The sequence below is a fragment of the Patella vulgata genome, chromosome 6 (genome assembly GCF_932274485.2).
Source record: "Patella vulgata chromosome 6, xgPatVulg1.2, whole genome shotgun sequence".
Taxonomy (NCBI): Eukaryota; Metazoa; Mollusca; class Gastropoda; family Patellidae; genus Patella; species Patella vulgata.
The window spans coordinates 9,633,212-9,660,914 of record NC_065884.2 but is presented as its reverse complement, the minus strand read 5'-3'; the positions used below and the strand labels follow the sequence as shown (position 1 = coordinate 9,660,914).

General features: G+C 36.4%; 1 protein-coding gene across 7 annotated transcripts in view; it reads left to right on the top strand.

Moving 5' to 3' along the window:
* LOC126825133 (tripartite motif-containing protein 45) overlaps positions 1–27,481 on the top strand; it is a 51,536-nt gene extending 24,055 nt beyond the window's left edge. For 2 of the 7 annotated variants that reach the window (XM_050554632.2, XM_050554631.1), the window contains exons 2-3: positions 20,204–21,686; positions 25,944–27,481. In XM_050554632.2, coding sequence (XP_050410589.1) covers positions 20,262–21,686; positions 25,944–26,474 — 1,956 coding nt within the window. In that variant the 5' untranslated portion in view covers positions 20,204–20,261 and the 3' untranslated portion in view covers positions 26,475–27,481. Of the gene's footprint in view, positions 1–1,277; positions 1,513–6,244; positions 6,713–11,077; positions 11,181–20,203; positions 21,687–25,589; positions 25,664–25,943 lie in introns of those variants that run through there. The other 5 variants (XM_050554630.2, XM_050554636.2, XM_050554629.2 and 2 more) reach the window with 5 other exon arrangements.
* The last annotated feature ends 222 nt before the right edge of the window (positions 27,482–27,703 follow it).

Genomic DNA, 27,703 nt, shown 5'->3' with positions numbered 1-27,703 from the left:
GATAACCTAGACCCTACAAAAGTAAAACTAATTAAATCTAAGAGATACACCAGTCTGCCATTTTAATATAGTAATAATATCATGGGGAAAGGCACGTGCATCTCGACCAGCCAGACACTCGAGGTTACGAAACAATTAAATCTAGTTAAAAAAATTTTTTTAAAAAAAGTATATAGTTACAAATTTTTGAAGCAAGCAAATAACGTATTTAGTTCTCATGAACCTTTTTCTTCCTTTACGATGATCTATAATTACTGAGGGGTTTCTCCGGGTCCTCCGGTTTCCTCCCACTGCTAAAGACCCCTACGCGCAAGCGAATAAGTGAAATAAGATTGAACAATATGTTAGTCCCGAAATGACCTAGTTTGTATCGAGTGGGCGTTAACCCCCCCCCCTCTCTCTCTCTCTCTCTCTCTCTCTCTCGTGCCAGGTTATACTGGTTTACTCTATTTAATTCATTTTCTTTTAGCCCAAGCGTCAAAATAGCTAAGACTGTTGGTTATTCTGTTGGAATTTCAACGACCACTAGAAATAAAATATGGTGTCAAAAGGCAGAACCATTGATGTTTTATTTTATCAGCCCATCAGTATAAGATAAAATATGGAACTCTTTGACTTTGATGTTTTGTTAAGTAGGTCACATGTTCAGTATCGCGTACTGCCGGATATGATAAGAGGTAAATTTGGGGTGTTTTTTTGTAATACGTTTGGAATGACTAAGCATCTTTCAATCCGTTTGTACGTGACAAGGAGTAGGGTCGCCTGTCCAACCTCATGGGTTTTCTCCGGGTCCTCCGGTTTCCTTCCTCTGCTATAGACACCTACGTGCAACCGATTTATTGAAATAAAATTAAACCATGTGTTAGTCCCAAAATGACATAGTTTGTGTCGATTGGACTTTGAACCCCATTTCTCTCTCTCTTTTCAGTTGCCCCTAGATCTTATATTTCGAAGATCTGTCATACTGAATATATACCAAAGTATAACATGTAAAACGAGGCTAATGACACGATTTGTAATGACGTGTGAAATCGTTCAAACTTTAAATAATTAACAAACATGGCGGTAATAAACTAGAGTAACTTTCACTATGTATCATTAAAAAACATTGACTCATGTATCTTCAAAAAAACAGGAGTGTTAGAAATATGTTTACTTTATTGGAATAACTCCAGCTCTTTGTTACAAACTGTGTCAGGAATTAGGTAAAGGCGATTGCTAATGGTGCCAACGAGAGAGAGAGAGACCATTAACTATGGTTTATTAGTTGTTGATGATCTACTGGCACTGACACAGAATCTCCAACTGACCAGTAGAAAGTCGATCAACTTATTTAATATATCTGTTGTTTTACGTTTTACTTTCATTTTGAGAACGATTTGTGTCGTTGTGTTGTTCGGTTATTAAGTATATATATCAGTTGTTTTACGTTTTACTTTCATTTTGAGAAAGATTTGTGCCATTCGGGTTTATGGATTCTAGTTTGCTTGTGACTTGTGATTTTGACATAAGGTAATTATTTTTGTTTCATTTATCAATGGGGGCCACACTGGATCAAGGGTTAAAATGGCGCTGTCTCGTCAATCAGGCGGTCTCGGGGTCGATCCCGATTTTGTCCAAGGAAGTTTCTCTCGAGATTTTCCAACTTTGTTTCGCTTATCAGTGGTGCAGGGCGGAGGGCCTGACAAGGACGGTGTCTAGTCGTTTGGATGAGACTAAAAAAAAAAACCAAGGTCTCGTCTATATTGGCCGCAGGTTAAAGACCTGTCCCGGCAAAATTTCCCTCATATCACAATGCATGGTGTATGCCCGTCTTCATTGGCCCCTTTCATTTCATTATCTTCAAGTAATTTGTGTTCCTCTATATCTATGCTACATAGCCTTATATTATATACCTTGATATATGGGGATCACGTGGCTAAGTGTAGCTCGCTAGCCTGGAGGTCGGGTTTTCGATCCCTGCATTGGCCGAGAAAGTTCATCCAGATTTTCCGGCGTGGTTCTCCCTTGTCAGTGATGCAGTGATGACCAGGAAAGCTGTCTAGTCGTTCGGATGGAATGGAAAACCGAGGTCCCGTGTACACATTGGCGTGCACGTAAAAGATCCCTTGGCAGTTGGAATTCGATATAAGAGTAGGCCGTAGTGCCGCTGTCCAGGCAAAATTTCCCTCATAGCACACTGTATGGCGTATGCCCGTCTTCTTTAGCCCAGGTTAGGAGCAGAACAGTAGGACGTTAAACTCCATTTCATTTCATTTCATTTCACCTTGATATATACAGGTACCAAAAAATAAGAATTGTTGATAATTTGTTCAGATAATTTTACTGAATATTTATTTTCTCGGTGGAAACTTATCTTGTAAACTATACATATGTTTTTACAAACGAAAACATAACGGTGGAACACCACTTTACCCGAAACTGAAAATATTTACCTAAAAATTTGCATCCTCAACCACAGAGACAAAATAGTAGGTATTTTTATAATTTCCTCAATTGGTTGTTTTGTTTGGGTTTTGGTTAGCAGTTTTCCGCCACAAAGACCACTTGTCCATTGGGAATCATGAATTGTTGGGTATGCTGAAAGTATTTAAATGTATATAAATGTAATTATTCCTTCCTACGTACCAATTGTCTGCTTTGATGATATATTTGATGATATATTTGAACAACAATTTAAACTAACTAATCTATAAGGTTGCTTCAAATCCCTTCCAACCTCGTGGGTTTTCTCCGGGTCCTCCAGTTTCCTCCTACTGCTGAAGACCCCTAGGGGCAGGCGCATTGTTGTAGTAAGATTGAACCATGTGTTAGTCCCGGAATGACCTAGTTTGTGTAGAGTGGACGTTAAACCCTCTCTCTCTCTCTCTCTCTCTCTCCCCGCCCCTCTCTCTCTCTCTCTTCCTTCAAATCTCTCTCGAAACATTTTAACCTCCGGGAATCACCGCAATCCTTGTTTGATTGGATGTATCTACAAAAATTGCCATACTTTATTGGTAAAAAACTGCCCGATAAATACTTCCATGGGAATGTATGTTTAATGTACATAGACTGTGTGTTACTTATTATTATGATGCTAGTTGAGAGTATATATGTTATTATGTACTGGAATGTATGTTACTCACAATACGGTCATTATTACAGGATTTGTTTGTATTATTACTCATTCCATTATTCTTCACATAATTCCCTCATCAGTACTAGTCTATTCTGAATATTTATCAACCTTCTGATACGTAGCACCCTTGTGCACGTTAAAGATCCCTTGACAGATGGAATTCGATAAAAGAGTATTCCATAGCGCCGCTGTCCGGGCAAAACAAGAAAAAAAACAATTCCCTCATAACACACTGTATGGCGTATGTCCATCTTCATTAGCCCAGTCGGAACAGAACATTGTGACGCTTAAAGATCCCTTGACAGATGGAATTCGATAAAAGATTAGGATGTAGGGCCGCTGTCTGGGCAAAAATTCCCTCATAGCACGTTACATGGCGAATGTCCGTCTTTCATTAGCCCAGTGTGAACAGAACAGTGTGCTGTTAAACCCCATTTCATTTCGTAGCACAAACTATTTAGATCTTTTTTCTATCTAAGGTTAAACTGCATCACGCGAATGATTATTTCTATGAAAGTTGAATAATTAAACTATAGTCCAAATTAATTAGATCATATTCCATTCTGATTTTTTTTATCAGACTATTGAACCGCAGCGCAACCATTTAGATCTTTCGACCACCCACTACCCTAAATCTACGTAACATATTAACGAGACATTAAAACACATGTTACATAATTCAATTTTGTATTTTCAGTCTACCTGGGTTTTTTTTTCATTAATAAACTCTCCCTCTCTCTCTATCTCTCCCGTAGACAATTGACCACCCACTACCCTAAATCTACGTAACATATTAACTAGACATTAAAACACATGTTACATATTTAATTTTGTATTTTCAGTCTACCTATTTTTTTCATTAATAGACTTTTATAAATCTTGATGATATTAGCTTGTATATATACACACTTAATATAGAGTTTATAATATATATGTTCGTTTATATTACTATATAAATACAGAGTTTATAAATAAATACAAGAAGCAGTTGGTATCCATATGTCCACATAGAATCTCCATCCATCAATCTTGAGACTATATTCTAGATATAGACGTGATAATAGTTCAACCTGGCTGATAAACTGACTTTGAATAACACACCTCCGACTTCTTCTCATGTAGATAATGAAATGGGGTTTAACGTCCCAATTGTCTGTTCGGACTGAGCAGCGGACTGAGGTAATAAAGACGGAAAGACGCCATACAGTGTGATATGACGGGAATTTTGACCGGACAGTGGCGCTATGGCCTACTCTTATATCGAATTCCAACTGCCAAAGTTTCTTTGATGTGCGTTGTCCGTTGCCAGGCCTTCTGTTCTATGTCCGCCACGACATTTGAGATATTACCCTTAGGACGTTATAAGCACCAAGAACGAACGATGGATATAAATCTATTGTGATAATCGTTAAAGGCAATAGTGTGTATTCCGTTTGCCTTTTCTGAGAATTTACATGAGTTTAGAATTAGAATTATTTTTAGGCAATATATATTAAAACGCGCAACCAATCTTAGTCTAAATTCTACCTTAAAACGGTCACGACAGGATGATTTCACAAATATTACCTAAATACTAACTAAATATTACCCAATACTAACTAAATACTACCCAATACTAACTAAATACAACCAAATACCCTTTGATTTGAGTTCAAAAAAGAATTATCGATTTCACTGAATTTTATGTGTATATGTTTTGTGGGGTGAGAATTTATAAAAGTTTGGTAAACAAACTGACTTCCACTTAATCCACCCCCAACCCCACCCCCTCTTGAATCAGAAATATAATTGTATAGAGCTAATCACATCATCGAAACAACACAACTGGCCAACAATTGTTTTAATTGTGAATACGTAACAGAATGGCTTATTTTGTCTAATCTTAGTGCTATTCAATTATAGATTCTTATACTGTTACCGCCGGAAACGTCGTGCTGTATGACGTCATCATTAGACCGAAAAGAGACACTGTCTTGTCGAAACATCGTGCTATATGGGTAAAAATCGGCAATTGTTTTCCATATAAATTGTGTTGTGTTTTTTTAAATTATTGTGCTAAATGTCACTCAAGAATTTTAATGTTGATCTATTAAACTTCCGGACTGGCTAACAAAATGGCTACCATGGCCGCGGTTGGCTAGATTATCACTATAATAGATCTGGATCAACCCAATTAAATTACCATAAAATCACAGAAATTTAGCTCCTTTAAGCCGTGACCTTGATTGCTTATATTCGGAATCTAGGAAATGTTATACGAATCAGATAGTCATCAGTCGAAATATTTTAAGTGTAGTAGAGTGTAATCGTCATTCCATTTTTCAAGCGTGAACACATTAGGTCAGATCTAGTCATACTGATGAGTTTAACGTTTATTACCTCGCCCTTTAAAATAATTAATACACCATTTCCTTTTTATCAGGGAATTGGGAATGTCTATTAAATGGTTGGAATTTTATTTAGTTCAGTTTTATTCGTACAAAAATGTTTAATTTTTCGCGAAGCCTGGTCACGAGTTCACAAAGTATTTTCAGACCTAGTTAAAAAGTTATAGCTCTTTTTAAAACTTTTGTGGTTTTAATGTATCAAATATATGAATAAGGAACTATGTGCAAAGTTTTGTGTTTCTGGATCAAAGATATTTCTCATAAACAGTGACTGAAAGTTAAGTAATGGTTTGTGAACTCGGGGGCCTGGTTTCACAAAACATTCTCAGACTTAAGTTAAGAATTTACTCAAAATTGTTTGCCATACTTTAACTAAAATTTTGCCTTTTTTTAAAACTTTTGTTGTTTTAATGTATCAAATAAATCAATAAAAAATTTATTTTTGTGTTTTTGGATCGAAGATATTTCTCATAAAACTGATTAAAGTGAATAAATTCTTAACTAAAGTCTGAGAATGCTTTGCGAACTCGGGGGCCTGGTCCGATCAAAGTAGGATTTTTATGAAACAAACATCGTATAGACGCAGACCATGTCTGATGCTCTCTGTGCGTTACTAAAACTAGAACTCACTCACATCGTGACATTTAAACGAAACGAAGGTAGCGCTATACGCCATGTTTCATGGTGCTGTATTAGCCTGGAGGTAGTTCCTGCAGTTATCTTAGGTTGATTTATCATTGAGAAACATCGCGGTCAGGTGTGAGTCGGCTCTTCTCTCCACTCATTTTGTTCCTTTTCTCAACTTTTTTCGTGTCTCTGATTCGGTTCGTCTGTGGTTCTGTATTCCGATATTCCAGGAAATTCATCAACAAATCTATTCCGGAAGTTTTCATGGATTTATTTCGAATCATTCCAAAATTAAGGGTTTCAGAATATGTTCGTTATATTTATGAAATTTGATATCGGTTTTTCATATCAGTAATTCCTATGGTTTCCATAAAAATCTCTACGATTCCAATTTATTTTCAAGCCGATTGAGTGATATACACATTTTAGTGATTGATTGGGAAATTAAAACGGAATTTATTTTATGTGAATGTTTTATGTGAGTGATACAAGAATATTTAAACTTAGTTTCTGGGTGATCTAACTGTAATAATATGTCATTAGATGATACAGCTTTGATCGCGAAGATAGGTAAAAAGAGGTAAGTATCTATAGATAATAATTTATTAGCCTTGAGATTTGGTTCTATCATGTCTACGGTCATATTAGCTGTACTCTATAGGTAGTGAAGTTTGAGTAGAGTTTTATATTCTATTTCACATGTATTTGTTTTACTTTATGCCCGGTATTGAAGTCATTTAGAGAGGGGGGGGGGGGTAACGTCCACTCGACACAAACTATGTCATTTCGAGACTAACATATGGTTCAATTTCTTTTCAATAATTCGCTTGCGCGTAGGGGTCTTTAGCAGCATTTGGGGCGGTAGGTACGAGGCAGGATACGATTCCTCTTCCCAGAAGACTCAATACCAATTCTCAACCATGATATGTAGACCCCTGATATCAATTCTCTAAGGACACGAGATTTTTAATTTAATATTCAGCTACATGTATAGAGGGTGTCGAGTGCTAGGTGGGATACGTTCCGCTTTCTAGAACACCTAATACCAATTCCTATTTATTTAGACAAGGTGTAGGGTCGCCTCTCCAACCTTGTGGGTAAGTTTCAGTGTTATATTGGAAAGTTGTACGTTCAGTTATATAGCATTAGTTGTATTAGTGCAAGATGACGTCATTTTGAATTCTCTATTATAATGTGTGTGCAAGGAGTAACGGTGGGCTGATGCCAAGAAATTTGATTAAAATTATATTTTTGATATTAAACATACTCTGGTTTCTTGACGTCATCATTTTTGTCATGATTAATTAATGATTAGGATACAATTTGTTAACATGAATTACGCCTACAATTTGTTAACATGAATTACGCCTACAATTAGATGATGTTTTACTTAGAGCTATGTCAAGCACTGAACATTTCATAGAAGTGAAGTTTGTTATTCTGTATGCGCTCCAATACTTTGAGAAAATGAAATGAAATGAAATTTAACGTCCTACTGTTTTGCTCCGAACTGGGCTAGTGAAGACGGGCATACGCCATACAGTGTGCTATGAGGGAAATTTTGCCCGGTCAGCGGCACTACGGCCTACTATTATATCGATCTTTTACGTGCACGCCAATGTGTACACGAGTATGTGCTCCGATACTTTGAGAATATACTCCCTCACGAGATCAGAAGTTGTTGCACATCTATCATTCTATTTTAACCTAAATTGAAAACTCATCTGTTTAAACAATTTTTTGTTATGAAATGTTTTAACTTACATGTAATCTGTATAAGGGTGTATGTGTGTTTATTATTGTTGTATTATCTTTCTGTAAAGATCATGGCCTGAGATATTCCTGCGTGGTTTCCCCGTGTCAGTGCCGCGGAAGGGAGGGCGGGCAAGGATTAGTGTCTAGTCGATCGGATGGTACGAAAGGTCGAGGTCCCGAGTACACATTGGCGTGTACGTAAAAGAACTTTTCCGGGTCTTCTCGTGCAATTTCACACCCGGGGTTTAACGTCCACTCGACACAAACTGGGTCATTTCGGGACTAACACATGGTTCAATTTAATTTTAATAATTCGGCCATCCCCCCCCCCCCCCAAGATGTGTCAGTGCAGTAGTATATGAGTTACTAGTATATTGACTGGTGTTTTGTTGGTTTTTATTAGTCAGGTCGAGACAATCCTTTGTTATTCAGGATACATCAATAAATATCATTCCAATCCCTTCATACTTTGTTCACCCCAGAAAACAACAACAAATACAGACGCACAGGTTCATTCTGTGTTTTTGATTTTGAGGGGATCAGTTTGGGAAGTGTTGGGAGTGGGGGATTGGTATGCTTCCATAACCATTGGTTGAACTTAAATACCCTATATATATGATCTTGCCTGTGTGTATATATATATATTTTTTGTGAGGAATTAGTTTAGTTTCAGATAGATATGTGTCAGTGTCATAGATGGATCACGAGTTTCATGTTATCATGTAGAATGTTTCAGTTTCTTACTGTATGTTTGATTTTAGAGGACTAGTTTGGTTACATATGGGTTGGTTTCACAGACATAGCCTATTGATTTCATGTTGCCCACTGATGGTTTCCGTGTATTTCTGTTACATTGTAAGACTGATTGGATCATAGGTTTCGTGTAGAAGGTTTCAGTTTCTTACTGTTTGTTTGGTTTTAGAGGACTAGTTCGGTTCCATATCGGTTGGTTTCACAGGAATAGCCTATTGATTTCATGTTACCTACTGATGGTTTCTGTTTATTCCTGTCACATTGTAAGACTGTCTGACTGGATCATTATATCGTAGATCCTCAAGATGTAACACAAGTTACCCATAAATTATTCAAACTTTTTTTAGTATACAGCTTCAAACAGAAGTTCAAAAATAGATTTTATTAGGGGAAAACAGACGAGACTAGCTGAACTATTTACATAACATGTGTTATTAAATACACACGTTTTAGAACATCAGATGTATTTTGGTTTAAGCTATAACTAACTGTATGACTACCCAAACCTGAACACACCCAAACGACAGAAACTGTATGGGTTTTATTAGTAGGCTATATCCAAATGCACGACAACAGAAACTGTGTTATCGCGCTTGTGTTAAATCATAAGGTAACAATGAGTGGGATCGCCTGTCCAACCTCGTGGGATTTCTCCGGGTCCCCCAGGTTCCTCCCACTGCTATATATCCCTACGCGCAAGCCAATTAGTGAAATAGAGTTGAACCATATTATGTTAATCCCGAAATGACCTAGTTTGTGTCGAGTAGACGTTAAGCCCCATTTCTCTCTCTCTCTCTCTCTCTCTGTATTAAGGCCGCAATACCATTTCATCATGTAACGTCGTAGTTTGCTTTGGATATTGTTTTCATACCACAATCCTATTACCCCAGTAATTTACGATTTACGACCTATATTGTTTTATCATTGGATAATACTGAATATTCAACAGTACAGCTGACTAAAACATCAGTTTACAGTTTCTACCTGGAATTCTGATGGTATAGTTTTTAACATGCTGTTGTATATATAGGTGTATTTTTAAATTGGTTAACGTAGAAACTATACCATTAGTTATATGCATATATGTTACTCTTAGTATGCTTCGCTACCTTTACTTGATGTCAGCATGCCACAAATATTCAGAGGTCTGATTGGATGAGAAAATAGACAAGGTTAAGTAAGTTATCTCACAATTGCGTACAGCACAGTGTGTTCGAATCCCCTGTTCTCGAATGTGATATCACTTAAATATACATTATGGGAGATTAGATAAAGAGTTGGCAGTTCTCATTATAATAGTTAAAAACTTGATAATGTAAAGGGAATATGCTGAAAATTTCAGTCAAATTGATCCACTATGAACCGAGATTTTAGCGATTGAATTTACCGCCTAGCTTCGATCATCATTACTAAAGTCGGTAGGATAAAAAAACATAGTCTCGATTATCAATTTCATAATTAAATTATGAATGGAAGTCGAACAGCAAATCGGAACCTAATTCTATAAACATCGCAGGCTAGCGATGCCATCCGGAGTTGATTATGGTCTGGATAAGTTAAATAATGCCTAATTAATAATTTAGATCATATTTCAGGCCTAAAGAAAGACCTGCAATAGGCAGATGTAGCTCTTGCATAATGTATGTTTAATATCAATGACATCTCAAAATTGGTGATTAGTGCAATTCTTAGGTCTAAGGTTGCTGAAAGCGGTGAAATGGGGCTTAAACGTCCTACTTTTCTGTGCCAACATGACTAATGCAGACGGGTATACGCCATGCAGTTTGCTATATGGGGCATGTTGCCTGGGCAACGGCGTTTCTGCCTACTCTTCTTCAAAAACCGATTGTTAAGGGTCCTTGTACATGTACATCGTCTTTAGTTCAAATTCCAATCCAGGACTCTTGTTCATGTACATGCCATGTGCCTTGTAAGGTGCCCCGTCCTGCACAACCATGAGTACTCACAGAGTGAACCACACAGAACAATCCTGAGGAACTTCCTCCGTCAAAACCGGGATTGAGGCCTGGACTTTGTGGTTAGTGAGCAGGCCCGTAGCCAGCTTGCTAGCTGTGGAGGGGCAGTGAAGGTTTTAGGGGTGGGGGGGCACAGTCTACAGTGGGTATTTTAGAGCTATGATCTGCAACCTTTTTTTCGGGGGACGGGGGAGGGGACATTCTTTTCAGGGGGGACAGTGCACCCCCTGTGAGTCAGCACCGTACTCAATGAGCCACCGTGCCTGCCAATATATAACTCCTCGATTAAAATTTAGAACTTGGAGAGTGCACTATCTGTGCTTAAGTGCGAAATAAACGGTAGTGATAATTTCTCTAGACCCACTTACAATATAAACTGATTCACCTGGAGTACAGTTATTTATAGCACCCCTTAATTCATTTAACAGAATTTTATTCCGCCATTTTCTCAGGAGCCGCCATTTTATGGTGAAATTCCTTCTATCTTTTAATTGTGACCAGACGGCTGCTTCCATCGGTATGTAAACACGTGGCATGTGTTGTAGATAATTGAAGTCGATACAGGTATATTTGTTGAAACTTTGTAGGTTTTTTTATGAGTTTTACCAAGGAAACGTTTTACATTATACAGGTTATATTTATTAAGATATCAGTTTTAGCTCTAGGTTTAGGAGTGACTTCATTCTCAACGTCTTGTATCTATTTTCGTTATGTAATACTGTCTGTTGACTTTAACTTGAAAATAAGTTATATGTATATAATTTATAGTTCTTATTTAAAATTCACCCTTAAGATAGTGCGATTTTATTGAAGCCAAATTTTAATAACACGTAGGCCTACCTTCCCTAGATTTGAGGGCTTTTTGTTTTATACATAATAGTATGTATACAGATTATATGACCTTGCGTAGTACACTCGAAAAATCATTTACGTTTTTCAAACCAGGGTTATTAGATATAAAGTTATGATATTCCTTTTTAAAACACTAATTTCTGAATTCTGACTCATCGTTTATCAGATATGACGTCAACGCGACTTATCCCAGTTAACTAGTTAACGCTATAACTACGTGCCGCAACTCTTCAGATTACTAATTTAGTTGCACCTTACACTTTGGTATGATACATTTACTTTGTTGTTATTTCTTTGTTGTTTACAAATATGAAATGACTATATATCAAAATAAACGAAACGAACTGAAACGGACTTATTTTTTAATCATTGTGTTTAAAACCTAAATATAAGAAAATAGTCCATAATGACAAAGACTAGCGATTTGTGCATTTACATATTGATGGGTGTCTTTCGGGCAACATAGGTAAGCAATATTTTGGTGTAACACTTGATTTCTAATTAACACTATACTGTCATTTTCATTCCGTTTTATTTCTTGGTTGTTTACTATTATGGAATAAACGAAACGAAAAGAAATCATTTTTGAATAAGATTGTTTAAAACTTAAAAATAAGAACATTGTTGAAATATACTTTCTGGCCCAGACCAGTGATGTTTATGTTTATATATTCATGAATTATTTGGGTCTTTAATTTGGGGGGTTTGCGGGGGATAGTGCGTTGGGGTAAGGAATATGACCGCTCTCCTCGATAAAAGAATGAATATTTAAAAAAAAAAAAACAAAAAAAAAACAACCCTATTAAAATAACTGGCTATATATGTATTTGATTTTGTGGGAAGACAAACGATCTTCGTTGGAAATGTTTCATCCCTCCACACTGTTTCTACCTACATCAAAGAGGTTTAGTAGTATAGCCTTTAAACTGGAATATATACTGTTTCAATGGCATTTAGTAATTGAACTAGAGTATACAGGTCACAATTCTATGGAATACAATTACTGCTTTTTACTGAGCGAATATATACATTGATTTCTCATCTTAATCTATTTCCCCTATTCTTAAAAATTAACTTAATTCACACCAAGGTCAGATTTCTCGATATGTTTTGCTTTGTTGAAATTGTCAGGAATTTTTGAGTAAAGGTATGACTAATTTAAGAAAGATGGGTGCAGGAATGTAAACTTAATGAACTTGTTGTGTGCCCGTGTATCTATTATAGTATATATGGTATATTGTTGTTATAAGTTAAGATATACCACAGCAACCAATCTGTATATTATTAACCTGCCACGTGTAGTGTATTTATATAGAGGGGTTTCATTATAATAAATATCTACAGGATGCCCATCTGACCAGTTCGGCCTTCTGTATTATATGAAATATGTGCTGATTAAATACTTCTGTAGTTTATCGACTTGTCTGGCTCGTTGTCTTCAGTTTATGTCCTGTAGCCTATGCTAAACGCCATTAAAGCAACTAGAATGGCAATGTGTACTGAAACACTTCTGTAGTTTATCGACTGGTCCGGCTAGTTGTCTGTAGCGTATGCTATACCCCATTAAAGCAGATAGAATGCCTATGTGTGATATAATGATTATCTTTAGATCTTTTTTTTTATAAACAATATTTTTATTCAGGATGTCTGAATGGGATTGGGGAACAGGCTTAGCCTATTTAAAACCCCTCTACCTCTTTTGATCTTGAATTGCCTTACTGTAAGGCAGGGTACGTAGTTAGTTCACCTGATATCACTTTGCATTTGAATAATTCACATACCAATACCAAAATATGCTCTTTGGTGTGTTAGATCATCATATCACTGTTTTACAAGAGCCAAAATGCCGAACTGCGATATGACGTGTTAGATCATCATGTCATTATCTTACAACAGCCAAAATGCCGAACTGTGATATGGCTTGCTAGATCATCATGTCTTTGTTTTACAACAGCCAGAATGCCGAACTATGATATGCCGTACTAAATCATCGTCATCGTTTTACAACAGCCAGAATACCGAACTATGATATCGTCTTATAAACTAGAAGAAGATGGTAAAATGTCAGAACAATATATAACGGATATTTTGTTAATCTGGCATTTCTCTCTTGATTACCTGATGCCGGAAGATATAAACCTCTACCATGGTTCAAGGGAAGTTTATCAGAGAAAATATCTCTTAAGTGATCGACGTTTTTTGACATTTCCTAGAATATGTTGCTTTCCAATACGGAATTATAGCAATTATACGACATTTTGAGGGAACCTATTGCAAACTACAATAATGTCACAGTTGCATCGCTAAAATAACTTCCGGTCTAAAATGCTTCAATGCTATTAAGTCATTATTTACAAAGATATGATTTATTAAAAATATCGCAACATTGGACATCTTCTTCAGTTGGTATACAGACATGTCAGTGTCACCTATAAGGGTTTGGTAAAATCTTTTGGTGGATCTCATTTTGATCTGAATGAATCCAGACTAAAGATAAAGATTATCTGCCGTTGATACTTTGGAGAGAGAGAGAGAGAGAGAGGGGAGAGAGAGAAATGTGGTTTAATGTCCACTCAACACAAACTAGGTCATTACGGGACTAACATATGGTGTAATTTTATTTCAATAATTCGCTTGTGCGTAGGGGTCTTTAGCAGTGGGAGGAAACCTTGGTGTTTTGGTTTTGTGTTCTTAACAAAATGTTAAATAATTAATATGAGTACATTTTAGCACTGATTATGACGTTAATCAGTGCTATCAGTAGATATTGTCCGAAAAATGTGAGACATTGAATATAGTAATGCGTCGGTGGGGAGTCAAAAGGCCGTATTTGACATATTTTACGAAATTCACTTTTTTGCTTCATCAGGATGAGAATTTTCTTGCGCATCTTTTCATCTGTGTGTCGTTTTTCTAAGCCAATAAAAAGAGGTTTTATAGATACTGTTTCAAAATGTCGTATATGGGGGGTTCCAAAAAAATCAAGCTTGTGTCTAACCAAAGCATTACAATCAAACGAAATATAGCCAGTATGGTTTTATGCTTAAATACGTATTATTGAAATTATTATTGAGCCTCTACTGTGTGAAATCTATGAAATTGAAGCAGTTAAAGTTGAATATTTTCCTGAGATACGTCTTTGCTGTATAAAATTTCAAATAACTAGCCTTCACTCCTTATTTCTGCACTAGATGTTGAGCTTGATACGTGCGGATAATTACACACTGTTTAAATTGCTACTTTGTACATAAATATTTGAGAAAAGCTTCAGAAATACGACATTTTGCATACGACATTTTGACGTGACGGTTTTATAAGACATTTTGATTCTTAACCTCTGTGCTATTTTTGGCTCTCCTGGACAATTTCGCAAAATCCAGATACGACCTTTTGACTCCCCACGGACGAATATGGTTGTTTCAAGGGATGATGGTTTTAGTTTTTGAGTTAAAGATACATTATGGGAGATATTTATACAGAGTTGGCCATTCTTGCTATAACAGTTCAAAAGTAGATGATGAAAGAAGAATATATTGAAAAATTCAGTCAAATTACTTTATTCAGAACATAGTTATCATCGTTGTAATATTTGCCTAGAAATGGTAGCGAAATGTGTCTTCACCTTCGCCGAACGTTTGATTGACAGGCGTTAACTCCACCTACATATCTCGATTATCAAGTAAAGTTTTCAATGGCATACGGAAACGCTTTACAGCGGCCTCGCTAAGTACACTCTATCATTTAGCCTCGATCTAGCTGACGTATTTTCATCAGGTTACCCCTTATCTGATTTAATCAATTAGTGAAATCCTATTTAAATCCGAGCTGTAGCCGAGCCATCCGTGGGTCTACAGAGTTGATTTTGGTCTTGTTGTTTAAATAAAGATCTAATTTATAATTTCTATAACATCTGAAGCCTAAATTAAGACTTGCAATAATCAGATTTAGCTCTTGCATAATGCATGTTTAAATGTATTGTGTCAAAATATGGTTAAAAGATTACTCAGTGAACTTCCACATTCAATTTCTTCCGCTTATGTGAACGTTTTGTAGAACAGATCAATTCTGCCCACTATTATATTTTTGGACCACGAACTGGGCCCTATGCACGTTTCAACTTTTAGTTTTTGGGTGCGGCGCTTTTCGGCGACATAATTGGCATGTTTGTTCCTTAGACAATTGCGCAGAGTTTGAAGGTATTCTTAATTTTAAGATGACGGACTTCTCAGTTTCAAGATGGCGGCGATGACGTCATATTCGGTTCCTGGTCGATATAGTAATATGGCACTTGCTGTATACAGTATACATTGTTGATCTAAGAGACAATAGGATTAGCGATAGACCAGTAAGACGCTGGCTTACTACTCAGGAGTTCAGGGTGCGATTCCGGCGTTGCCCAATGACGTTCCTCGGGCTTTTCTAGTGTCTAGTCGTTCAGGTGGCCTGTCATTGAGTTAACTGGCGTGGTTTCGAATCCCCGGTTGTACGTGACAAGGAGTAGGGTCGCCTGTCCAACCTCGTGGGTTTTATCCGGGTCCTCCGGTTTCCTCCCACTGCTAAAGACCCCTACGCACAAGCGAATTATTGAAATAAAATTAAATCATATGTTAGTCCCAAAATGACCTAGTTTGTGTCGAGTGGACGTTAAACCTCATCTCTCTCTCTCTCTCTCTCTCGTTCGGTGGCACGAACACCCGACGTCTGTATTTCGACGAAGAGTAGAGAGCAGAAAATTAGGACGTTATCGTTACACCTATTTCATTTTTGTAAGAAAATATATACTGTATGTGTATATTAAAATACTTATATATTATAATTAACGTTATACCATGGTTTATATATCACGTTACTATAAATAGCATCACCTTGTATACCTTCCATTAACATCACCATATGATGCACGTTCATTTCACCTGCCATTACGTCATAGTTAGCCTACAGACGTCTATAACATTCTACATATTGTTTGATAAAAGATTAAAGTTCAATGTCTTTATTTTGTCAATGATAAATTTTCCACCTTTGCTTTTTTCGACAGAGTTTCTGATTTCATGGATAACTTTTCGGCACAAAATGTACAACGTACAGCCGATCCCATCTAGTGCTTTAAAGTTACAATTTCATATTTTTAAGTTATATTTTTAATATTTATTAAAATAAAGCCTTAAAATAGATGGTATCTATAAACAGTCCTACCTTGTTAAAGAATACTCCTATTAATCCTATAATTGACTATTGCCAGTTGAGAAATTGGCAAAAATATCATTTTCAATTTCAAATTCAAACGTTTGAAGATAGCTATTCCATGGGGGGATTAGGAAAACAAGGGAGGTAATTGTGTTCTTATTTCCTGTGTCAATGATTTTTAAGTGTAGGAAATAATGCCTATGATCGTATGATAGTGAGTTGATAACCTATTGAGCAAAAGACATAGAAATAATTATGTTTTGACTTTCTTAAGTCTAAATGAAAAATCCGCTAGGCAAATAAAAGATTGCATTCCCGATTTTAGTACCCAGACAAAACTAAGATTGAAATTTCACTATAAAAGTTAAAAACGGGATATTTGTTTTTCATGAAGATAGACATTTAAAATTCATTTTAACTGGATTTACTCGTTCGTCGCCAGCTGATGATTTGAGTTATTTCGTCAATGTTTAAATGTTACAGCACCTCTTCTTATAGAGACCAATATGTATATACCTGCAGAGTTATTCGATTATACCGTTATCTTTGGAGTTCCGCGGTGGCTCTGTGAGTAAGGCGATGCGGTCTCGCTAATTTGTAGGTCTGGGGTTCAATCCGAGTATTGATCGAGAAATTTCCCCGCAATTATCCAGTGTGGTTGACCTTGTCAGTGGGTGTAGGACGGAGGGCCTGCCAAGGACAATGTCTCGTCGTTGGGATAGGACGAAAACCCGAGATACGTTGGCATGCACGTAAAAGATTAACAGTAGGACGTTAAACCCCATTTCATTTCATTTCATTTACGTAAAAGATTCATTCGCAGTTGTAATTCGAAATAAGAGTAGGACGTAATGTGCCTGTATGAGTCAAATTTAGCTCATCGAACTATGAAAGGCGTTCGTCCGTCTCCATTAGCCCAATCGGTACAGAAAAGTAGGACGTCAAACCCCATTTCATTTCCGTTACATATAGGTTATCTGATATTGATGGCTGATATGAACTTCATCTGATTGGAATTTTGTATACCTGGCGGTTTATACGATTTTTCTACCTGGAATATACCGTTACCTGTATATTGACTGATATTGACACGTTCGCCCAGTGACCTATTTAATAAGATATTAAGGTGTGGAATATGTATAGATATCGCCAGGTATTACTCATCATGTAAAAAGTCTTATTTACATACTAAACTATTCTTTATATACCGTGCTGGTATTCTCACCTTAATACCTTCAATATACGGGTCAAAGATCAAACAATATCAAACATCTGTCCCGTCTTATCTTACACTCAATGACGTCATCAATTTCAGTAAACTTACAGGCTCGCAGATGCAGATCTTGAAGGCTTATTAGTGGTTAAAAATAACCTGGCGATATATACCGTTTAGCTGCTGTGTATGCCGGTATGTAAAGATTTATAAAACAGGTTGATAGAACAGATAACAGCTGACAGGTTAATCCCTGATTCACGTCGAGTTTTATCGTCTGTTCCCAGATGAAGTCACGTGATTTGGTGTTGAAATCATGTTAATGAACGTTATTTAGTTTATGGGGTCGACAAGTTGTCATGGAGAGTAAAGCGATAAGGTTTTTAATAGATTCCAGATAGAATTTCAAATGTACTTCTTGCTTTAATATTTTGTTTTAAAAGGTGATTTTGAATAGTTTAGTTTTACAGTTTTAGGATATATGATATAATTAGACAAATGAATACTGAAATATTTTAAGGGTTAAGCATATATACTGGACTTTTATAGATTAAAGTTTAGAAAGTTGCAAATATTGTTTAGAATTAACAAAAAGCATGCAGTTTGGACAAAAAAGCAGTAGTGCCTGGAATTGATATCTAGAAAATTGCATCTATAAGTTTAATCTATAAACTTTATAGATTAAAGTTTAGAAGGTTGCAAATATTGTTTAGAATTAGCAATAAAAGCATGCGGTTTTCACCACCGTTTAGTTTAAACACAACCATTTAATTTACAAGTGATCAATTTTAATGGCACCGTTTAGATACGAACAGTGTGTAATAATTAGTAAGCACAATAATACACTTAAAACCAACCAGTCATCTCCAAATCTAAATGATTGTGTTAAAACTAATAACTTATTTGTTTATTGCAAGAAATGTTTTACAACATTCAAAACCGTATCATATTATCAATGCATCACAGTTGGTTGAAAAACAAAATAGTACCACTTGTGATGCCTTGTTCATTTAGCGCTCAGTTGCATTCAATTGCATCGAACCCATTAGCAAGCAGTGGCATTGAATCACAAGCGAGAACGACAATAGACCCCCCCCCCCCTTATGGTTGTGCTTTCAAACCGTATGATCTGACGTTGTTCAGTTGAACTAACTATACTTTACTATGAGCAAATGTATAATAATATTTTTGGGTGTTGCCAATGATGATTTGATAATGAAATACATATCATATTGCATTTTTTTTTATTCAAAGCAGTCTTTTAAAGATGATCAAATATACCTCAAAGTTCTAACATCGGGTTTTATTAAAGGAATTCTTTGTGTGATGTTCAAGAGTATAAAGAAGAAAGACATGGTCTATCAGGCCCATCTTTGTTCAGAAAAGGAAGCACAATTGACTTCTTGTTGTTTTTAAGTGTAATCTTATCATCAATGGAACAAATGTTTACACCCTAAATCTTAAAACACTGAGGGAAGACTCGGGAGATTGTTGAACCTATTTAGTGCCACCTGAACTTGACGCTTTACTTTAATACAACCAGCCGCCATTTATGTTAACGGCTTTCTTTTAAAACTTTTAAAACATCTGGCCATGTTTGAAATTTATTCCATTCAAACCCCATGCCCAACCAGAGTGCAATATCATTTATCACGCGATCGGCTTATTGGATAATTAGTTTATGGTTTGTTGCCCTTGATCATTTTTTAATGCTCCCGTTAAGTACATAAAATAAATAAATGAAATGAAATGAAATGGAGTTTAACGTCCTACTGTTCTGCTCCTAACCTGGGCTAATGAAGACGGGCATACGCCATACAGTGTGCTATGAGGGAAATTTTGCCCGGACAGCGGCACTACGGCCTACTCTTATATCGAATTCCAACTGCCAAGGGATCTTTTACGTGCACGCCAATGTGTACAGGGGACCTCGGTTTTTCGTCCCATCCGAACGAGTACATAAAATAAAAATGCTGGAACTTTTAAGGACTGGTGTGGGCGTATATATCATTGACTGTCAGCTTACCTTTACTATTTCCAAATTTGGACACTATATTTAAGTATCTCAGAAAACGTTTCAAATTTAAAAGAACCTCTCTAAGATTTTGTTCATGATAATGTAAAAGGCTGGATAATCTAGCCAATGGCCTAGTTATTTTCAAATGTTGATAACCCATTCAGACTAATATTCGATGAATATTTGTCTGAATGATAGAGACTACTTTCCCCTTTTAATAAATCAATATCGTTCGATCATTCTTATTCCTTGAAATAAAATTTTAATTTACAAATGATAATAGCAACGAATCTAAGCAATGTTTCCATATATTTTCAGGTACCGTCGTCGTATAGAACGAGACCGCTATTTTACCCAGGGTATTGACCTCAGTGGAATGGCGACAACGACAGCCGGAAGTAAACTAGCCCAGGAGATCAATGAGGAATTTCTTACATGTAAAATCTGCCTCGAACCATTTAAGTCGCCAAAATGTTTGGATTGCCTGCACACTTTCTGCGAACCATGTATAGATAATCACGTGCTGACAGAATGTACCTATAAGAAGTATAGTGACTATAGAGAGTTTACCTGCCCTTTATGCCGGAAGCGAACCCAGCTACCGATAGGTGGCGTCAAGAAACTTCCGGATAATTTCCTGGTATCTAGTCTATCAGAGGTCGTCACCAGACAAAAGCCTTCCAAATTTCCCTTCTGTGACATCTGTAAGCTCGTGAACCGGAAGCACCGCGAGGCCTCGTCTAAATGTTTGGACTGTAATAAGTTATTGTGTAAACAATGTGTGGATTTACATAAAGAGACAAAGGTTACCAAATCACACAGTTTATTCGATGTGGAAATCGAGAAGGATATCGAATGCAAGGAACATTCGGACGAAGTAGTCCGGTTTTACTGTGAGCCGTGCGAGATGTGTATCTGTGTTCTTTGCACCTTTAACGAACACAAAGATCACGAAATAACCCAGTTTAATGAAGCCGTCGTTAAATATAAAGAAGCGATACAAACTCTACTGACCAGTTGTAAAGACCGGATTGATGTTTACGATTCGCAGCTCGAGCTCCTGAAAAAATGCGAGAATCTTATCAAGGCAGCGGAACAAAAGATCCGGGACGTAGCCATCCAGTTCATTTCGGACATCAGGAACAAAGAGAAGTCACTGATAGAAGACCTCCATGATATATACGGAGAACAGTTGATGGATTATGTCTCGAGACGAAGTGACATGCAGGTCAACCTGGATAGTTTGAAAAGCACATGCAATCTTACAGAGATTGTTTTAAAGGGAAAGGATATAGAGTTGCTACTACTGAAGAAGCAAGTCCAGGAAAAACTCTCTTGTCTTTCGGATATAGAATTGGAGGAGCTTCCCAACTCCGTTCACAAGGAAGTTGTTTTTAACCCAGGAAATCTAGAACTTGGTTACTTGGAAGACCCCGATAAACCTACAAAGAAGAACAGTCCAAGGAACTACCGAGGAAGCAATCTTCACATCCGGTCCACGGAAACGCAGACGGATGTTGATCCGCGGTTGGAGAAACCACGACAATGTAACCGTGCGTTACAGGCCAACTCGTACGATATAGAATCTGAGACGACGGTACATACTTTCGACTTAAACGTGGACGACAAGAATACATCAACGGATATTACTATCAACGTGGATGAACAGAGCTACAACAATCATCGAACATCCAGACATATACAGGATGATAATCAATCAGAGAATTCCGTTCCTGAGCCCAACTCTTCCCCTGTTCCAAGAAGACAACGACGTCGAAGGGAACGACCAAAGCCTGTAGAGGTATCATGTCGTCCCACTACTACGGCCTGGACGCCGCGACCTTATAAACCATTAAGCTTTGATGATGATTAGATTAGAGTTACTCCCCTTTATTAAAATATTATCATGATAGTAAATCTAATATAATATTGTCTTAAAATAGCGGGTCTGTATTAGAAGAAGTTAAGTATCAAAATAGACAACTTAAAATTAAATTCAATCTGCGACTTTCGTACGTAGGTCGTTACCTAGGTAACAAAAAGCTGCGTATATATAGAATCGGGGAACTCTTTTCCACTTCCGGTTTGTTGAACCTTGAAATCGGATAAATCGTGTAACGTGTTTTCGTTTTAATGCCGATCTCGTTTAAATAGAAACACATTTAGTCATTCCTTTAGCCTTTAATTTAAATCTAAGACCAGATAATTTCCAATCCAAACCACAGTTGATAATTGTTTTGTTGTGTTTTCTACAAATTGTCGTCGAAGGATATATAAATTTTTTAGATAATTTAACGTATGTATATATTGAAGCGTGAAAGAGTGATTTTAATAGAGAGTATTATTTTATTTTAAAGCCGGTGGTCGTCATTTGAGGGGGGTAGGGGCACGCTGACTCGCTACTCTGAGGAGTCGGGTGTTCGATCCCTGCATTGGCCGAGAAAGTTCTACATCATTACTACCCTAGGGTTACAGTGCCTAAGTGGGTAAGACGCTGGCTCGCGCTAATTTGGGGGTCGGGTGTTCAATCCCTGTAATGGCCGAGAAAGTTCATCGAGATCTTCCGGCGTGGTTTCCCCTTGTCAGTGCTGCAAGACGGAGAGTCTGGCATGGACAGCTGTCTAGTCGTTCGTATGGGACAAAAAACCGCGGTACCGTGTACACATTGGCGTGCACGTAAAAGATCCCTTGACAGTTGGAATTTGATATAAGAGTAGGCCGTAGTGCCGCTGTCCGAGCAAAATGTCCCTCATAGCACACTGTATGGCGTATGCCCGTCTTCATTAGTCCAATCTGAGCATAACAGTAGAACGTTAAACCCCATGTCATTTCATTTGAGGGACGACTTTACATCCATTGCGAACTACAATTTTGCGAAAGTTGAATCTATAAAAGCAATATCAGTCCGAAAATAGTTCCTTTCCTTTCGTAATTTACAAAGATATGACGATTTAAAATTTCTCTTTATCCGGCATCATCAGCGCCAACTAGTATTAGATAAAGTCATGTTGATATTCTGATTTACTTATTTTATTGGAATGTTTATTAAACATACATTAATATGCAAGAGCTAAATCTACCTATTCCTATTGCAGGTATTTCTTTAGGCCTGAAATGTTATCTACATTATTAATTAGACATTAATTAACTTATCCAAACCATAATCAACTCTCGATGTCATCGCTAGCCTACGATATTTACTGGATCGGAATCGGATATGCTTCTCAGCGCTCATTGATTAAATAAAAAAAAAATAGATAATCGAGACTATGATTTTTATTGTACCGACTTTAGTAACGATGATCGAGGCAAGGCCTAAAATTCAATCGCTAAATTTTCGATTCAGAGTGGATCAATTTGACTGAAATTTTCAGCAAATTCCCTTTACAGTATCTAGTTTTTAACTATTATAGTGAGAACTACCAGATCTCTATCTAATCTCCCATAATATATCTTTAATTAATTTTGAGAACATTTTAACGGGGATCAGACAAATGCAAATGACGACCATCGACTTTAGACTACCGATGTTTATTGAGGGTTTTTTTTTTAAATTTATATGTTCCAAATCCGCGACGGGATCATAATGCGACGCTTAAAAACAATACAATATAAACCCGAGAAGAAAGGAATAACCAAATTATGAAAGCTTTAATCTTAATAGTGTCACAAGTAAATTATAATTATTAAACCCCGCCATTGAAAATAATACAATAAATGTAAGTCGAGAAGAAAGGAATAACCAAATTATTAAAGCTTTAATTTTAATAATAGCGCCACAAGAAAATTATAATTATTAAATCCCACAATTAAATTTTAATGGTTGCGAGTATTTTTGCAATTTATTCACATTTTGAACAAGATAAATTTTCAATATTGCCAATTTATTGAATCTACATGTTTGTTTCGTTTCGTTTTTTATTTTTTATTTATTTATGTTTTTTTTTTTTGTTCTTAAATAACCTCACTATGTCAGTTCTAAATGCCTAACACTGCATTATATATTTTAATGTAAGCTTTCATCATTTTGTAACAATATTTGTTGCATATTGAGCAATTTTTGTTATATGCTTTATCGCATCCGATAATATGCCTTTTACTTATTGCACAGATGCTAAAATCGCGCTCTAATATCACGCTTCTTAGCTAAAGAAATTTAAAAAAGCACCGACAATTCAATAAATTCTCCCCAAAGACCTTTATATTATATCCCTCCGCGTTCATAAATAACACGACCCTTCTAGTCGATTGAATAGGTCATTTATTAACACTATTGGTATTAGTTCTCTGTTTCAAGGGAGATAACTCATCAAGTTAATGTTTAATTTATGATGCCATTGATTGTAATGTTACGTTTCAGAGGCCTAAAAAGCATGAACGTGATTAGAAATGTAGTAAATTGTATATTACCAGGCCAATATATTTGGTATGTAGATTTATTGTTATAGAAAATATTTAGAATTTTGTATTAGTGGATGAAGGGAGGTAACTCCATTCAAGGAGTTGGCGCCGACGTTAACACATGAGATAAGGTTTATAATGTTAGATGTAGGCATACGAGATCAACTGTAATATATTATTATCCGTTTTGGGCATGTCGATGTTGTGCACAGCTTATGCTATGATTTTACTTTGCAGGGTAATTTAGAAATATGGGAAATTGCATATTCACTGAAAAATGTTATTTATACTAAGTTCATAGACGCACAAGAACAATCTCCCAAACAGAGTTGTCTTCCCTTGCAGTCCAAACTTGCAGTCGAATGCTGGATAACGAGACTTGTGTCGAGAGTGGCACAAGAAGTGTTATCATCGTTCCAGGTACTGTAGATGGGTACGCAAACTTGACGCCTGCCATTACGGGGAGTGGCATCCGGTGTTCTAGAAATAATACGCAAACCTGATCATTGTTACAACTGTTATTAAATTGGAGCTGTACAGTTTAAACAACAAAGGGGAGTTGGATGGCTGAATGGTTAGCACGTGCTCGCTGCATCATAAAGTCTGTCATTGAGTCAGTTGGCGTGGTTTCGAATCCCCGGTTGTACGTGACAAGGAGTAGGGTCGCCTGTCCAACCTCGTGGGTTTTCTCCGGGCCCTCCGGTTTCTTCCCACTTCTAAAAACCCCTACGCGCAAGCGAATTATGGAAATAAAATTGAACCATATGTTAGTCCCAAAATGACCTAATTTGTGTCGAGTGGACGTTAAACCCCATTTATCTCTCTCTCTCTTTAAACACCAAAAAACATTTTCAATGAATCTGCAATATCCTAACAGAGCTATGTTTATATATATTCTAACCGGAAGCCATTTACAGAAAGAACAACTTGGGATGTAAGAATGACGTCATACAATACACGTTTCTGATGTTCGATATTTTATTTATATTGCATGGTATTTTAACTTTATGAACAACGTTTCTATAAACTTTCTGCATCGCCTGACAAATTCTTGTTTTCATTTCTTTCTATCTTCTACTCTTAACTATTATAATCTCTTGGTTTTCAACCCAGACTGTGATCGCCATGGTGACTATTACTGCTAACACTTTCTGGTTATGGCTTCTGGCACCAAACTAAAAATAGTAACACTCAGTTTTCTGTTTAGTTATTTTACATCATTATATGAATGCAGGATTAGTGAATTATCGCCTCTTGTTACTAATGACAACCCGTTCTAAGACGAATTTTCTTTTTGTCTCAGGAATGCTACTGAATATCAACATAAATTCAAGAAAAAATACAAAAAAATCGAGAAAATTCCCAGAAATCGAAAACTGTAGCATTTAAACGGCACCACCATGAGCGACCACAGATTCGAATCCTCTTTTATTCGTTACCTGGGGAAACCAACTCTAAGAATGACGTCATGCTTTGCACGTGCTGGTCTATCATTGGATTTTAATTTTCTGTTCTTGTGAAGTAGAGAGCAAACTGTAGCCGTTCAAGACAGACTAATTTTTAATTTTCTGTGTAATGTTTTAGTATTTATTTATTATTTTGTGTTTATGAACTATAAAATGACAATTTACTCATGGTTATGCGGAACCGTTTGCAGGAGGACGAGAAAAAAGAACCAGTGGCGCCAAGGGTGGTCTTGAAACAAGATGAGCCAAAAGTGGAAGTACAAAGTCAGAAAGCGGCACCAAGAGTGGTTTTGAAAAAGGACGAACCGAAAGTTGAAGAAACCCGCGAGAAAAAGGAACCACGTGTGTTTGTGAAAAAGGACGAACCGAAAGTAGAAGAAACCCGGGAGAAAAAAGAACCAAGAGTCTTTGTGAAGAAAGAAGAACCTAAAGTGGAGGAAGAACTGGTTTTAGTTGAACCGGAAAAACCACGTGAACTCACGGAATGGGAAAAACGTGTCCTTGAGAAACAGAGACAAATACAGAGAGAAAAGGAGAAGCAGGTGCAGAAAGAACAGGAAATGGAACAGACGAGAGCTCGCGAGAAAGAACGAATTTCTGCCACAGAACGTGAGAAGAATGCACGTACTCAGAGAATCGAAGCAAAACGCGCAGAACTAACAAAGAATGCGAAGCAGAACGCGGACAGTGATAGAAATTCCAAGGATTGTGTCGTGGCTTGATGTCTATAATTCCAGGAGAATTGGAACCATTCCTCGTTCAAGAAGGTGGGGAAGAAAGTTACAAATTTTGTTCATAAATTAGTCAACATTTTTCTAGTTCCGTTAGTGATTTAGATTTTTAGCAAAATTCATTACTGCTCTTTCAAACTAGTGTAAAGAATGACGTCATTGGTATTTTTGTATTGTATGGTGTCATTGGTTAAAAGTTGTTCAGTTTTTGATGTAAGGCTGATTGTGATTAGTCGATGTATTATGTAATATTGTGAATAGATCAGGCTTGATTTGTTTGACTAAATGCAATTATTTATAATATTTATGTATTTATTATGTATAAAGAAACACTAACGAATAATTAAATGTATAATATAACTATTTATCTTTACAACATTTGCCCAATCAAGGCAAATATCTACAATGCAATTTGTTGACCTGTCTTCCAGATTTGACCTTTTATATAGAATACAAAATAGTTATTTCGATTTTTTCTTTCATTAATTCGTAATTTAAAAAGATAATAACTTGTGAAGTTTTCAGTTAGTATATTTGTAGAAATGTTTAACTTTTAATGTATCTACTATTTTATTTATCTATTTTGTAGAATGAATATTTATTAATGATTGACACCGGCCAACTGTCAAAATCTAATCGTGTTTTTTTTTGTTTTAAATTGTTTAAAGACCGCGAATAATTTTATTTATCTGATGTCGTAATTTGTTCAAATAAATACAACGGAGATGTATTTCTTCAAACGAACATCTGCATTTTTTTTAAAGCGCATAGATAATTCATAGTAAGTTATTACACTTGATTCTAAAAATAATTAACCAAATTTTAAAGTAAAGTATTTTGGTGTTGGTAATAGAAAGGGTGTGGTGTAGTGTGATGCAGCCGGATCGGTCTGTCTGTGGTCGTCATGGTGACGATGACATGTTATATATATATTTAGATTGTATATCAGACTCAGTATAATATAAAAACATATAATAATATAATCCTTCAGTATCCAATCACATGTTGTGTATTTTTTTTAAAAACAATACTACGACTAATGCATCCGAAGCGCGTCATAATAAAGGGGAGATAATTTGGTGAATTATCTGCCCTTAAAGTTCTGACCCAATGTACTCTTGTTAGCGGGTAGGGAAAGGGGGGTGGCAAGGAGCAGGCCTAGTCATTCGGATAGGGCGACAAAATCAGGTCCGTTGTACACGTCAAGTGGCGTGTTGTCA